This window comes from Phytophthora infestans, genomic scaffold, assembly GCF_000142945.1.
Source record: "Phytophthora infestans T30-4 supercont1.4 genomic scaffold, whole genome shotgun sequence".
In the NCBI taxonomy this organism is placed as follows: domain Eukaryota; phylum Oomycota; class Peronosporomycetes; order Peronosporales; family Peronosporaceae; genus Phytophthora; species Phytophthora infestans.
Window position 1 is genome coordinate 350,598 of NW_003303755.1, and position 16,438 is coordinate 367,035.

Sequence of the window (16,438 nt, forward strand, 5' to 3'; positions counted from 1 at the left end):
TTAGATTTCTGCCGAGACAGCCATACCTCAGCGGTTGCCCTCGCCAAGTTCATACTATCATAATGCGCCTCAAAGACTAATTGCGGCATGCATTCGCTTTGATCGCGAGGCTCTGCCATCCACAACATAACTGCGCCCTTCATTCTAGCGCAAAAGTAAAGACGACAGACAGTAGTTAGCATCACACTCAGCAAACCGACAGTATTAGCGTATGTACCTGCGCTCCAATGGCCTGCAAGCGTAATGCAGCTTGGCGTGCATCCGTTGAGAAAAGTGGTAGGGTCTCATGGACCGATGGTGTCTTTGTGGCGGCTCTGTGGCAGCTCTTCCGACTGGGCAGCTCTTCCGACTGGGCAGCTCTTCCGACTGCAAAATACACAAGGCTTCCCGGGGATAAACCAGGTTCGGCAGTGGACGATGTAGGCACCTTGGTGCTTAAGCAGACGTGGTCTTGCGCTTGGAGGAGCTCTAATACACAAACACACCACAAGTAATTAATTAGCCAACAGAGGGATCGCAGAGAAAGAGTAGATGGAGTAGCACATACCCCCCGCAGCGCATCTAGTTGTACGTCGTCCAAACGAACTCACCACGCACTCGTTTAAACCGTCCTCGCGGACTCCGACGCTTACTTGCCCCTCCGAGAATTCGCCAGTGGTCTGTTCTATTTTAACCAATGAATTTTGCAGACGAAGTTAGCGGGGGTACGTTTACTCTCCCATAGTTAGTTCAAGTGTATACTGAGCGCTACCAATATCTGTTATCTTCGGCCGAGTTCCAATAGACTGCAACGGCCGAAGTTAAGACGACGTTAGCGGGTACAGTCGAGCAGAATCTGGTGTTACTGAAGGAGCAGCTGTTAGCGGATGGGCGAAATCTGGCTACCGCAAAGTCTGCCGTCAGTGGGGATAATCTGGCTCCAATCGGGCAGGAAAACCCAGATGATGATGAATCTGCAGTGGTGCCGCTCAAATCGACTAGTCACCCTTTTAATTGCCTAATTCGTGAAAACGTGGTATAGCTGTTAAGAGTTGTGGTGCGCTCACCAAGCGACAAAAAACAGTGTCGCTTGGTAATAATACTAACAACTGGTTGGAGGCCTCGTGGTAACAGCTTAAGGAGTGGGCGGCCTCCTTTATGGAAGTGGATGAATGTATCACATCTATCATGTACTACCAGAGCCTTCAAGAAAGGCGATTAATCGATGAGATTTACAACGAAGTGAACATATTTCACCGTAGTTACGACCGTGAGATGAATCTGGTCGCGTATCTAGTAAGTGAACACGCGTGAGAGCTCATACATGGTCAGTACTCTTACGCTATTGGCCCCGGCTCATACACTGTGATAGAAGGCTCGGTCATGTTTTTCGTCAAGATTACCAGCACAGATGAGGATGCCCTGGACGAGGTCGGCACATAGTATACAATGAGCAAGCGCGACTGGAAATGTTCATGTCTCTTTATGAGCACGCGTCTCTTGCCATTTCGTCACGCGTTTTTCTGCGAATGACTCGCAGGAAGATAACAGTTATCCCGACGCAGCTACTCAATCCTCGGTGGCTTCTGGCTAGCGTTAGATCAGCGGAAGAGCTCGAGAGCTCAAACGACAATCCTTCGTCATTAGAATCGCTCGCCGTTCGCCGAGCGGTGGCTACAGACGCGCGCCCATGGGACTCGAGCCGTAAGTGCAGGGAAGCTCTACCAATTGCCAGTGAAATATGTGACTCGATGTCTGGATTTGGCACGATACAATAGCGTGAATCCATGCTGTATATGAAGGAAGTGGCTCAGTGCTTCACGACGGGTGATATTTTCAGCTCTTAGCCTAGGGAAATTGCAATGGATGGGGAAGCAATAGCACATGCTACCGGATCGGTGGTTCAATCTCTTAATTCGGGCGAGTCGGAAATCCAGTAGGGTGACCATGGCCAGTTGGGTGGATCGGGTGAGTCTGGTGATTCTGGGGAACCCGGTTCTACTCTGCGGCTGGCCGACGAGTGTGAATTTGAAGTAGCGAGTCCTACAAGATCACTTGGCCCGCTAAAGCAAACGGCTAAGTCCAAAACAAAAAGCAGCACGGCGAAACCATGTCTCAATGGCTTAAGTTTACTCTGACGTGTTCTCATCGAGGCTAAGCCTATCTGCTCAACAAACTATTAAAAACAAGACCATGTACGAGACAGCGGCAGCTATTCTACGCAAATTTCTGCTATTCGAGTTCAACAAGAAACCAAGAGATCCCGTTACCCACATAATTCCAGGCCTGCCTCCCACCAAAGTTATCACCCCAGCCCAGTCGATAACACGTATCTTTCGGGAGTCACTTATTGAGTCACTTATTGACAAATGCAATGCCAAAGTGGCAGCCCATCAGAAGACACACAAAAAGACTTATGGAAAGAACTTAGCAGAACAGGATGTTGCGGTGGAAATAATTGGCGTGGACACCTTCGCTTCAGAGACACTGGAAATAATGAAAACGTGGCATAAAGTAGTGAACAACATCCAGTGTGCGGACAAGGCGATCGACTGAATTAAGTCCATTGATTTCATATTGCAAATGTCTAAACATTTCCAGATTGACCAGGACACCAAGATACTATCAAAAGTGAAGTCGCTATCACTTCTATCTGCTCGGGTACGATACACCGTACAGAGAAATTTATGCCTCACTAACGTCCGTGTTGTGATTCTATTTTACTTGTGCTGAAACATTGGAACAGGTGTGTAAATCGGGTGATAGTACCATGAACAGTTTGATGATGAAGTTGTTTGCAGAAAGAACGGACACGATTGGCGTCGACAAGTCTATGACAGGGAGCGTTATGAATGGGTTCCTCCCGGTCGATACTATGAAGAATGTGTTCGTTGGCATAACGGATGAAAAGGTGTTGATTCCAGTTATTTGTGGAAGTAATCACTGGTGATCGATAGCGATGGATCTAACATCGAAAGAAGTACTAGTCTACGACCCAATGAATTTGAGCTACGCGGTCAAAGCTCGACCGCTCGCTGAGAAGTTGGTGGTAATGCTGCCAGACTTCGCTCCGAGAAGATATCGTATTCGACCATACCCAGCGAGCTTGGAGTCCAGATTGACAGTTACAACTGTGGCATGTACATGTTGCTAGGCGTTGATGTTTTGTGCCGGTGCTGACAGCCTTAGTTTGCTTAGTGGGGAGAGGCTACAATATCTGCGCTACCGGTATCAATGCATGTGCATTTAAATCAACAAGTTTTAGAAGTTATTATATCTTCTGTGGTTAAATGTATCTGTCTGTGTCAGACGTTTTCATCTGAGTCAGGGTTATTACCACTTTAAATTATGTGTACTGCTATAGTAAAAAAAGTGTAGATCCACCCAAAATGTGGACGGGACCCCACACACAGAAAACGGCAGTTACCACCATTCTAAACTTTACGATCACCAAAATAGCAATTCAACGTCAATGAGTTGCACGTCTCATAACAGCTGAAAATAGGACTGTTTTGAACATTCATTTCAACGAGGCTCATTGTTTAAAAGACACAAAAGAATGAACTGCAGTAACAACGAAGATCTTCGCAGAATAAAGGAAATATTACAGCCAGATTTATCCGATTCTGACGTGGAGGACGCAACCGGGACTCGCCCTTGGCGGCCTTGGACAACGATTTGGCGCTCAACTTAACCGGACACACTAGCAGTGTTTCGTTCAACACTCCCTGCACATAGTATTTATAAAAGCAATTCTGTCGGCTGTTCTATTAAGCGTTTAGAAAATTACGACTACGACTTGCATCGATGTGGTTACCAAATGCGGTCTCAGCTAGTCCTGCGCAAGGCGAAGCGGTGTTTGGTTCGCCTGCAAGCCGCGGTAGACGTTGATGCCGATCCTGCTGCAAACTCCGATGGAGCCTGCTTCTGTCGATACAAATTTAAGATTTGTCTGTCCTCAAGCACCTGGGAGGTTCTTAAACAAGGCGACCACGCTATGGACATAGACGATCCCCCGACATCGGTGAGGAGCAGGCTAACACAAGAGGGGAAAGACTATATTACAGACAGCTTAGGTGCTGATGAGCAAACTTCGGCTTCGAGGCTACACACACTCCTTTGCACGCTGATAGACAACAATAAATGACTGTGCCAGCCTCTAAGAGTTCTCAAGTTACAGATTTTGTCAAGAATTGGAGACTTAAAACCCCGAAAGACTCGATGGCCCCTATGCTTGAGTTGTGTGACGGTAACATGTACGATCACATCGACGTTGCTACGGTCACAGACACAGAAATGATCATTCTTTGTGACTCACAACCGGACACTCGACCTGGAGCAACCGGAGCTGGGTCTCACATAGGTCCTTTGCGGGTTGAAGACCTATCTTCATCTTATTCAGAAGTACATTGCAGTTCAGAGTCGTCCGGATTACAATACAATCCTGCACATCGACAGTACTCACAGTACCGTATATTCGTAGTCATAGGAGACGTTTACTCTTTGGCGGCAGTAAATCTTAAACATCTAAAAACTTTAAATACGACTATTGTGGCGTGCCTCCGGGAAAAAGTGTCACCTTCCTTTGTATTTGCGCACGTAGTGTGCGGCCTGAAGATATTTTGCGAGTTTTCCAACAATATATGTAGCGTAAATCAAACGAAATGATAACAGCGTTTGTGATTAAGTTAGCGCGGAGGCTAAGCAAGAACACAAAACGCGAAGGAACACCGACCCACACTATGTAGACGATGGGATAAAAGAGCAACACGAAGCACGGAAGGCCATGGACAACGATAGAAGTCTTAGCCGATGCAAACCACGAAGTTGTATGCGTAGCGTGAAAGACGGAAGTGCACGCAGCTATGAAAAGGACAGAGGGACAAGAATATGACGGGAGCGTACAGACCACGGGAAGGGAAATAGATATACAGACACCCCAGCATGCTAAAAAGGGTGGCTACGGAAGAGTACGCACGTAGCGGTAAGAGTGCATGGACAACAACTCTCCCATAGCACCACGGAAGAGCACGGAGTACGGTCGCCGGACCAGGCATGAAGCGGCGGGAATCCGAAAACGGGAAGTCATCGAGCATTAGAGCACGTTATCAGGGTAGAACCGGATCTCACCAAGCCCAGGGAGCACGATACTACGGTACCTAACAATCACACGGACGACAGACCAGCCGCGACACCACAAGCTAGCACGATAGCATGGGCTGTGCCACTAAGCCATGGGAGAACGCAGCCGCAGAGCTATAGACGTAAAATCACCGTGCCGCGGAGAGCGATACCAGTGTTGAACCTGAGCTTACCGAGCCACGGAGGACAGTACTACATTAGAACTAGATTGCACGAATGGCGGGCCAGCCACGAAATAAACGGGGAGGTGGGCGCTTGGGGTGACCACGACTGCACACTGTGGAGCACGTTGCCATTGTAGAACACGATAACACGGACAACGCAGATACACTACGTGACCACAATACCATAGACAGCATTACCACACCGTGATTGCACGATAGCGTGATACCGCAGTCGATGGAACCTCACCTGGAGAGCACGATACACGGGCGACGGAACAACACGACTGCATGAAGTCACCAAACCACGGAATAGCACACTTCGGCTAGAGCACCGGCGATGGAAGGCCAACGGTCACGAAATAGTATCTACCACGAAGCCAGTGCAACCCACATAAACGTTTGAGAACAGAGAAAAGTTAGCATTTACGAAAAGGCCGTACTAACGCGCATGAACCCACAAGAGAGAGGACAGAACCGCTGAGCAGCGTGGGCCATGGGTGGGCAGGAACCTCGAAGCCGGGAAGAGCACGAAAGAGCATGGGCCATTGAAGAAAACAACATCCAACCTGTAGTACGGGGTAACGGAAACGTTCCAAACCACGATATTATACGGGGATGAATGAGACTACGGAAAGGAAAGATGGTTAAATACACGATGCCAAGATCTACGGGGTGAGCCACGCTATCAAAACACGCGACACCAAGAAGCAATAAAGTTCCGGCCACCTCATCTCCAACAAACCATGCCACTCCGCCGCGTAGCGGCGGCGAACGGCTAGTCGTAAACATCTACTGCAGCAACCTGTCTGTCCGTCACACTAATTTGTCGTGCCTGTCACGCTTTTCCGGACAAATCATTGGATAAAATAATATAAATATTTCTACTGGCTGCCGAGCGCAGCGAAGGTGGCCCCGATTGGCCTAAAAGCTGCCGAGCGCAGCGAGGCGGCCCAAATCGGCACCTTCTGCAACCCTACGGGCCTTTGGGCCCGCCTGAGCCACATCTGCCAACCTACCGTGCGAGTAGTGAAGCGAGCCCGTGGCGAGCGGAACGGAGGCAAAATACAAGGAGCGACATTCATTCTTTCCCGCCGCGTAGCGGCGGCACACGGCTAGTACTAGTCAATAGGAGCACTTCACTTTTCCCATATGGTGTCCGCTACTTTTAATTATCAGCTCAGCTAATTCTGTGTATGTAACCTATCACACGAAACAATTAAAACACTCATCTACGTCGATCGCCAGAGCCTCGGTTGTCGGTGCCTTCGTAAGCCGGCCTTCAAGGATAATAGTTTGGGAAGACCTTGTGTCACAGGAAGTGGCAAGCGTCGCAAGCATTACAAGCGCGTGTCGGTCGCGTACGGCGACAAAATAACTATCTGGACTACCTAGACAAAAGTTACACAGTACAAGAGTACATTAAGCGCTGTTGTGGCTTTCTGCCCAGGAAAGATCATTGAGCGAAAAAATAATCTGCAAGTGGCGGAAAGCTGTAAAGACAATTAAAAAAGCGTGCGAATCCGGTCGAGCAGACCATCACAAGCTCCGCAGTTTGGGAGACGCTACAGTTCTTAGCCAGAAAGCAGAAGCCGAAATCGAGAAATGAATCAACGGACGTAGTATTGAAGGTGTTCCCGTTTCGCGCTTCATGCTAGAAACGGAGCCCAACCAAGTAGTAGCATAACACTGTGTCCCCGCGGACAAATTTGCAGCGTCTGCAACATGGATCAAGCTATTCATGAGAATTCATAAGCTGTCGCTGCCGACTAGGACTCGCAAAGGGCAAACAACATCACAAGATGCTTATATACATTAGCTGTATGTTTTACGTAAGCGTACATAAGAAAACAATAACTTCAAAAGGGAGCAAGACTGTTGGGGTAAGTGTGCAAACAAAGACAATCAACGCGCAGCAGCAATGCTACTCGGAGATCCGTGTGGCATTACGATAATTAGTGGGCTCTCGCGTGCGGGTTGTTGATGGATACTCGAGGTTTATCTGAAGAGCAGACTATCGAATTAGACACAGACAGCGTTATTAACTTGATAGAGAAGTACGGGCTAGCAGAGAGGGAAGCTAATCCTGACTACGACCTCGGTAGTGAATGTAGCGCGAGCGATAGTGATTGCCACGACAGCGACAGCGAAGATTAATTAAACTTTGTCATGGTGTGCAAAAATATCTTAGAATATGTAGCACATCTGCTTGGTAATCATGTTGGTGGGTTGTCGCCTACGACTATGAATATACGGTATGGTGATGAACGGATATGTAGTTTTTGTATTTGGATATTCCGATATGGGAGGATATTTTTTCCGATGGTATACTTTTGCACATCTCAGAAGCGTGCAATTGATATTGGATGGTGCATTCGGTACATTAAACGTGTGTGTATGGATTGCTCAATTTCCCCACAATTTGTTATTATGGATGCGGACAAAGCGCAATTTAACGCTTGTGTCACTGAATTACCATCAGGGCTTACATGTAGTAGTATTAAAAAAAACACGGTAGTAGTATTACCTCTACTATTGGGCCTCGATCGAGAGGGAAATACTGGAAATAATATCGATTTTACAAGGCAGTAGTAATATTAGTAATACTAGTATAATACTCAGATTACTACTTTTGTATTTATTCGCGTTTCGTCGCGGTCGCTTTGCGCGCGTCGTGCTTCAACCTTACGAGCTCAACCCTGTTGCGCCGCAGTAGAAGCTGCCTCTCCGCTCGCCTACTGTCTGTACTGGTTCTCCTGGGGGCCCATGACTATCCCTCCCGTCGAAAATACCCGCTCTTGGAACGCTGACGAAGAGATTTTGCCGAGATGGATGCGAGCGAGTAAAGCGATCTAGGGGAACTGCAGCTCGCCTTCGTCACGGAGCCACTTCAAGACGTCAATGTGCTTGTATAAACCCAGTAGCGCCCAGCACATGCCGTTTTGCGAGTCAATCGACATCTCCTTCGACAACTCCTCCTTCGTGATGTCAGGATTCTGGTGCTGCGCGATCTCCAGCCATTCCGGCTCCAAATCCAGCCAGTCTTTAATCACGGCATCAGCTCGTGCGTTGATCTCAGTATCCTTCACCTCTTCTCGTGTTTTTCTGGCCCTGATAGGTGCCCCCAGTAGGAGTTCATCTTCGTCGTCCCAGCCCGTTGAAGCTGGTGATGAAAAAGGCGATGCTGAATCCTGACTAAGTAAACTACTTTGCGACGACTGTTAGATAAAGAGATTTTATCCTCTTTGACCATTCGAGCAAATACCGTCCGATGTTCTGCGCGCAGAAATTCAATTCCGTTCTTGTAAATGGCCTTCTCCTCCTTGCAAGGAATATCTCCTACAGCAGCAATTTTTTTGGCGCTAGACTTGGTTCGACGGTCGAGTAAAATGCATGCCATAGTATCCTTTGTCACCTTGGGGAAGCGCGCCTGCAACTGGAGCAACGTTCTTCTGAGGCATGTCTTGCCATCATCAGAAAATTGATCTAGCGTCCTCACAACGCGACGGTGGCTGGATTCGTTTGCATCTGTAGCCCTTGGAGCCTTTACAGCCATTACTTCGAATTTGAAGGATTTCAGCTTGTTCTCCGCAAGCCGTCGGAACACTACCATGTAAGACGACACTAGATTTTCACTCTGAGCTTCTACCAGCGCAAGATTGGCGATACAGTGGGTAACCGCCTCCATTTCCACTGCGAGTATCCAGTCCTGTGCGCTCAGGGCTGTCCACACGCTGCTCGAGTCTTTGGTAGATTTAAAGTAAGCTTCAAATGCCGAATAGCTTACTACTGATCTCCGAATCAGTTTGCACGTGTAGGCAACTCGGACGTCCACGTCCGTCAGAGGGTCAAGTTCAGGAAATGAAAGAGCCGATTGGATGTTCTTCAGTGCATCACGCTGTTAAGGCGATCTGAAGTAATTGTTCTGATGACGGAGTTTTTTAATCACGTTGCCACCCTCGTCTAGAACCCCCCCCCCCCCGGAGTTACCGTCGTAAATACTTTATCCCAGGAACTCGTCGCGTCATTCCACACAGTCACCGTCTGAATGTTATCCTTAAGTCCAATGCCATAGCCAATGCACAGGTTAAGAAGATGCATGGAACAGCTCTCCTGTTCCGTATCAATGTGGTCATCCACATTTTTTGCTGAAGGAGTAGTGTCGGACATTGTGAATCGAGTCATACTGCGAATGTCGATGTTGTACCTTGTTTTGAGAGCACTTTCAATAACGTGTGCGACGCTAGCAGCGTTGTGGCCATCATTCTTAACACGGGCGAGAACTGCAATGAGCCGAAATCTCCATGAGCTGTCGATGAAAGCGACAGATGCACCTACGATACTCTCCTTCCCACAGGTGGTCCAAATGTCGTGCATCAAATTAAGGAACTTCAGTCGACTTGCATTCTCAAACTCGGTAGATAGTAGTGTCCCCACTAAGTCACAAAACAGCTGGAATTGGCCGTTGAGAAGTCGATCATGTCTGTCTCGACCCAATACCTGGAAGGAGCAATTACCGGTAGCCATTCGGATGACGTCTTTGAAAGTCTCAGACGCACAAATAGTGTACGGTAAACCCTGTGAAAGTAGAAACTTGGAAATCAAGACGTTCATTGTCTTCTCGTCTGCGCAAAAGAACCTTTTGGATGGGGGGGGGCTTTACAATGTCACCATCTTCAGTAGAAGCAGTACCCGTCGAAGCCTCAGTAGTAGCAGCACTTTTCGGATCTCGTGTCAGGTCCAATACGGCCTGGGAATCGGCTTCTGCGGCCTCGACGTCCGTCTTCGATCTCTCGGTAGCACATGTCTCCGCCAGAATTGCCAATGGGTGATCGGCATGCTTCGATTTGATGTGATCGTTCGCGTTGCTTGTGTTCTTAGTATTCCGAAGCGCATTTTCCCAACTGTACTTGTTTGTCTTGGTCCGAGCTTTGATTTGTAGACAGCACAGCACATAAATATTCCGATACAGTCCTCTCGACTGCTTCCAAGGATTTTGCTTCTTGTATGGAGTGTTCAGTGTATGAATCAGATCCCAAACCTCATCTAATGCGCCTTCCTTTCGTGCATGGGTAATCGAGAGTGGTACGCCAAGGTCCGACACTGGAGGTGCAAGCTGCAACGCGAGAGGCGTCTCCAGACGCTTCTTTCCAGACTTAACTGGAGCGGCCTTCATCTTTCCACTCGAAGCTGACGTGGTAGCAACAGTATTTGTAGGCTTTTGTAGCTTTCCTGCTCGATGAACCGCTGTATCCTCGGGTATGTCCGGCGAGGGTACGAAGTCTAAGTCTAACCCAGCCCAAATGTTGGTGGACTGGACAGATGGACCCATTCGCTTCGCAGTGGAATAATTGGGAGGGGCATTTGAAGACACGGTTGTATGCACGACTTGCACGCAGGATTTACTACAGAACCTGTATTGATAGTAATACGTGCTCATTAGCGTGCCGTGACAATAAATAAGGCACACCTACTTCTCATTCAGCGCGGAGTCAGCCCCTTCACAAACACCAATAGCGCACATGTGATGGACCAGTTTTCCACACACAGTACACGGCTCCGTCCTAAGCTCGTCGCCTTCGTGGCAGCCCGCTACCACGCACCCCATTTTCCGTTGTCCGATAGCTCGAGTTCAGGTATGCCGATGAAACAAATTGAGAGTGGTGGAGGAAGGCCACACGATTTTAAATTGCCAAATGAGGGCTGGCCTTGCTCGATCAGGGTACCTGGAAGTAGTACTGTAAGGCTAATATCCAACTGCGTGGAGGGAGTAATACTAATACCCAAAGTGAATACCGTACACCTCGGTATTAATATTAGTCATACCAAAAATAAAGTGGTAGTAGTATTACCCAACTTTACTACTTTTGAAAATACTACCAGCCCCTGATTACCATACGTTGTGTTGATGTGCTGGTTTCACGTGACAAAAAGGTGTGGAAGCATTCTCATGACAAACGTGTTAGCGAAAGTGCCACTAGATCGGTTTGGGAATATCTATGCGACATGCATTATTCTAGCGAACAAGAATATCCTGTCATTAGAACACAGATTATGTCAAAATGGGGTGCTTATCCACGAGGTTCACCAGCACGCAAGCTAACTGATCACATTACTAAATAGTGGGTCAAATTGCATCGAGTTTTACACTGGCAGGTCTATCACACGCCACCCGGCTTCGACTTATGACTTGTGTTATTCGCCATAGATCAGGTCCCCTCGAATACTCCTATTGACGGATTAGCTTTGGATGTATCTAAACCAGTGTACATGCTTCAGTAATTTGCATCGTGTGTTGTTTAGGTTACTGGGTTTGAGAGCACATTTAAGGAATGTGAAGATACTTCACCTTGCAGGTCATAATTCACATTCCAAACATGTTTTTTTAAAGCAAGCTCTACGTGGCTTTATCGATCATAATGAAACTTATAGGATTTAAGGTTCTATAATATAATGAGGAAGTGGATCTTGTTGAACTTGAGCGCACAAATGCAGCATGGACAAATGGGCAGTGCCACGTTTACACGATAGATTGAGCTCATTCAAAGTGAGTGTGAGAGGCATCTAGACGGCGTGATATACCTGGTCGCCCGACTTAAAAACAAGTCCACCCAATAATTTGGTCGTCTGCTGGTGTGTGCCGACTTCTAGATGCTGGACGCCATGCCGGGTGCAGCTAGTGGTTCTTCGTCTAAGGACCTCCTTACAGAGCGGCCTTTGCGTGAATTTCTGTATGATTAAATCCATTACGTTAATGCATGAATGAATGTGCACATGAAGATGTGTCCAATTTCGTTAGGCTAAACAAAGTCTCGCCTAGTCTGTTCAAAGGCTCAAAGCGAGTATGCGTAGTGTCATGGGCACGCCGCAAGGGAAGGCGAGGGGTCGTTGCTGCAACTACGATATGCTCGCTACAACTTAGTGCTCGAATCACTTCATCTATCCAAGTGATTCGAGCAAAAGCACTGACCTGAAGTGTTTATTAACCTTGTTCTATGTGTTATTGGTTCCTATAAGCGTGGACACTCCACTTGAATAATCGGAGTGATATCTGTCCACCATTGGTGTGCATTGTCCTATATTTTTGGTGGCGATTCCAGCTTATTTGGTGGAGTTACACCTACTTCTTTCCATCTCTCATGTGGCTATTTTTTTTTGCCTACCTGTCTAAGTACTTCGTCAACCACAAGGCCTACGTTTGTGTGATGTCGTACCAAGATGCACGGATTGGAGGTCACCATTGGCTTCCGGCTATCCGTATATATTTCCAAGGACACATCAGGCGACCAATCCGGCTCTTGTTTAATCGGGTAAAATCGGGCACCAGTCGGTTGACATCGGGTAAAAACGCACCGTCTCGTGTTACCCAATCGGTAAAAATAACGAGTCTAAAAAAACATGCACAGCGCAAATTTGGAAGCATTTCTGCTATTGTAATCACCACCCTTTTTGTCCTATTCAAACGCTAGATCGACCGTTATTACGGGTATTATATTCTATTTACCCAAAGTTAGCATATACATCCCTCTTCTTACCCCTTATTAGACGACCGAGCACATCGATCGCTGTATCTCTGTCAACGTGTGTATTTTGCTGCGACCACGCGCAAATTACGATCGTTGAAGGCTTTGATTGGTCGATCAAAACCTTCAACTGGAAGATTTATATGTAATTCGACCGGAGTGCCCAGGTAGCAGACGGCATACTGTGGGATTTAAATAAAAATCGACCGCCATTTGGTAATGGCAAATCGCATCAGAGTGAGTAAATCTGAAAGGCCAAAACCGCTGGAGTTCACAATAACGAGTCCATTCAGAACAAAATGATCGCTAGCTATATAACCTCAAAACGGAGCTACGCACACCATCGTAAAGCTGAGCGTCTGAACTTTACAATAGAGCAGTTGATTGAAAAAACAAAATCGCGGAGCTGACAGAGCTTATCCAAAATATTTGGTTTTGGTCTTTTATGAACTAGAAAACGAAGGAAAGTAAATAGATGTTTTCCGACCGCCCAACAAGCACTATAATCACTTGAAAAGGGTGTCTAAAGCTTGGGTTTCACTACGACTTGAAACTTGGTTCTCGGCCTCCAAAGTCACTTTGCGCGCCTTGTACGCGTTTTTTTTCACTTACCTGGGCCAAGTTCGTTCTGTAACAACTTCCCCATTGTTATTCGCATGCACCCCTGGGTCGGTTGCTTCTAAGAAGGCTCGTACAGCGAGCTACCCGTGCACTGTGCCGCCACTCACCCCTGCCGGAAGAATTTTACGTTTTGGCTATTTTCTCCGGTCCCGATTATATAGGAAAAAAATGATGGTGCTTCTTTAAGGCCCTAGCAAAAAACTGAAAAAGGCTTAACGATCACCTTGTTTCGAGTGGATTCATAATGTATTAACCAAGTACTTCACTACAGTTCACCATGCAAACTTTGTGGTATCCTATCTATCTTGTAACGGATTCTTCTGTCGAAGCAGTTGTGCTCCTTCACACCGTGTGAGTGGCTATGATCTTCTTGTGCTCAGATAAAATGTTCTCCCCCTCCGAGTACAGCGTATCTCTAAGCAATGACATTTCCAATCTCGCAGTCATGGCTCGAAAGCTGCAAGCCTCCCCAGTCCTAAACGCATGTATTTAAGTAGCTTCATCCAATATATATTGACGTCCCAATTCCAGAAGTGGGCCTTGCATCGACTGTTTTTGCAGCACAATACGTTTCTATTTATTTTTAAGACGATCGAGGTCTACTCAGCCTCTCTCACCTTCATCAGCAACCGAGCTGGATGGAGGCGCTCGTGGCAACAGGAGCCCATCTTACTGGTACGAAACCCGTCCACGGGCAGCACTGTCGCCCACCGTTCTAGCTCTCTCTTTAGTGCTTTTACTGTAGCTCTTAAGCTTCCACGAAGACCATCCTGGCAGCTCCAATCACCGAACGCGATGCAGACGTGCGCACTCCGAACCGGAAAAAGTCGCCTGACAATCGTAGTCATCGCCCGCATCTTCGAACCCTTGGCTAGAAACCTCCACTTCCGAAACGACTTTTCTGCCAAAAACGACACGAGACCTCCCACGTGCTCCACAAAGTACCTGAGTCGATCCACGTACGTTGTCAGCTGAGCAATTTTGAAACTTGGCATTTCCTTCAATTTCATATCGTACGTAGGCTCTCCCTTCCTCAAGTTTAGGTACCATACGCGCTTCGTTTCGAACTTGGCCCAGTGATAATACTCTGCAGCGCTGACGCCAATACCTCGCTGTCCCTGTTAGTGCTTCGCAATGCGTTTCATCGAGCCCTTCTTAAGAAAGCGACGACACCTGCGGCGGCGACTGTGGTGTCTGCGTCGCTGTCGCCGTGAATTATTTCCAGCATACGGCGCCGTGGCAAGCGCTCTCACACCAGGATCGATCCCGAAGAGAATGTCTGGAGTGTAGCCATTCGGTAACTTGTCGAGCGCCAAATCAAAGGCACCTTTCTCCACGATGTCCGTCACTTGGCTTCTGCTTGCCCTCCTCCATTTTAAAAAAAAAACACCATATTGGGGTCTGTGCGCTCTGTGAAAGGTACCTCGCGCTGAAGTAGTACCGAAGCCGCATAGCCATCCGTCGTGACTTGGTTACCGAGCTGGCGCGTTCTGGTCTCTAACGCGTTTACGTTGAATATCGTGCGGAGTACAGTTTCATTTTTGAACGGCCATGCCGAGCGAGCTGTCACACTTCTGCATTCCAGCCCCAGATAGCCATTCCCAAATACCTTAGCCACCGGATCGTTGTAAATACGACCAAACAGGGCTTTTACAAAGTCGACGCGTTCAGTGTAACTTGAGATGGTACGAAAGAGCCCGCTTGTAATAGTATCGAATACAGATGAGCACCTCTTGTTTTTGGGTGCTTCTCTACGAGCCCATCCATCCACAAGAGCATGTCGTAGGCCTTCTCCACAAAGTAACGGAGCTTTCACGGATTGTGCACCATACCGAGTCATTCACGTAGCTCACGCTCTTTTGAAGTCCGCGATTGGGCCCATGTATCCCACATTTTTGCTGTAGCAGTTTGGTTTCCATTTGAGTCAAAATGTTGGAGTTCTTGGCCAAGATAGCAGCTATCAGCAAGCTTCTTGACTTTCTTGTAGCTGAGTTGAATTTTACCCTCTTTTTTGCGTACCGGGATCTGCCATATTGGTGTAGTCTCCGACGGAAATGTAGTGCCAGCATGCTTGCAGTGTTTATCGCCATCACTGAGGTCATCTCATTGATTATCGCACTCCAATACGCCAACGTCGGCGAGACGTGGCTCGAAATTTGCTCCTGTGGCCCCAAGTACACGAGGAAAGTCTTGTGGAGGCCGGGGTACCTGGGATTCGCCATGTATCGATCTCTCTCTCCAGTAAAACGGAAAGAAGCAGTGCCGCATCGATATAAGAACATTTGGCTGAGGTCTGGAATCTGTTCGCGCTGTTCGAGGCAGCGGAGGAAATGCATTCCCGCGGATTTCCTTCCAAGAAGCCCCACTTGGCTGAGAACTATGGTCGTTCGCTTGAGCTCTTCGCGCAGAAAATACAGATCACAGACTTGCTTCACCTTACACACTGGTACGTGTACTGGGTGTTTGTTTGTGTCGCCTTCTTGTGCTTGGGGACCATCTCGCAAAATTGCAAATGGTAGTCTCTCATCGGGCGCCACGAACTGCAGGTCTCGTCACAACATTGATCGCTACCCTATCGCTTAACACCCGCGCAAGTAATGGCAGCGGAGCTAGCGAAGTTTAGAGTTGCATTTATAATTGTGTCTCAGCTCACTCTTCCACTTAAATGCTTGTTCATACAAGATGGACAGTTACCTGAGCGGAAAGGAAACAGCGAAATCTTTTATTTATCCGCTCAAACCCTTGAGTCGTATCGCGTACCGTCAGGTGAGTATGAATGACAACGATCACTTCCTGTAGGCGTTCAAGAATCTCCTCGTGGTCAGCCTTGCCGGTCGAATGTCGGCTTCAGCGTGAGATTTCTTATCTTTGACCTTCTTTTCTCGTTGACAACACCAGATAAAATTATGCGCATTTATCCGGATATACTCTGCTGTGTCGTTTGTGATATTGTCCAACTAGCTGTACAGAGTTTTCGGTGCCGTCTATTTAGCTACGGGTATGCTGGAAGGA

At 47.6% G+C, this 16,438-nt stretch overlaps 1 protein-coding gene across 1 annotated transcript; it reads right to left on the reverse strand.

Moving 5' to 3' along the window:
- Positions 1–13,869: 13,869 nt before the first annotated feature.
- On the reverse strand, positions 13,870–14,283 carry PITG_03070 (uncharacterized protein; the record flags this gene model as incomplete). The annotated part of the gene is made up of 2 exons (XM_002906125.1): positions 13,870–13,999; positions 14,057–14,283. The coding sequence occupies 2 exons, from the start codon at positions 14,281–14,283 to the stop codon at positions 13,870–13,872; spliced, it is 357 nt and encodes a 118-aa protein (XP_002906171.1).
- Positions 14,284–16,438: the final 2,155 nt, after the last annotated feature.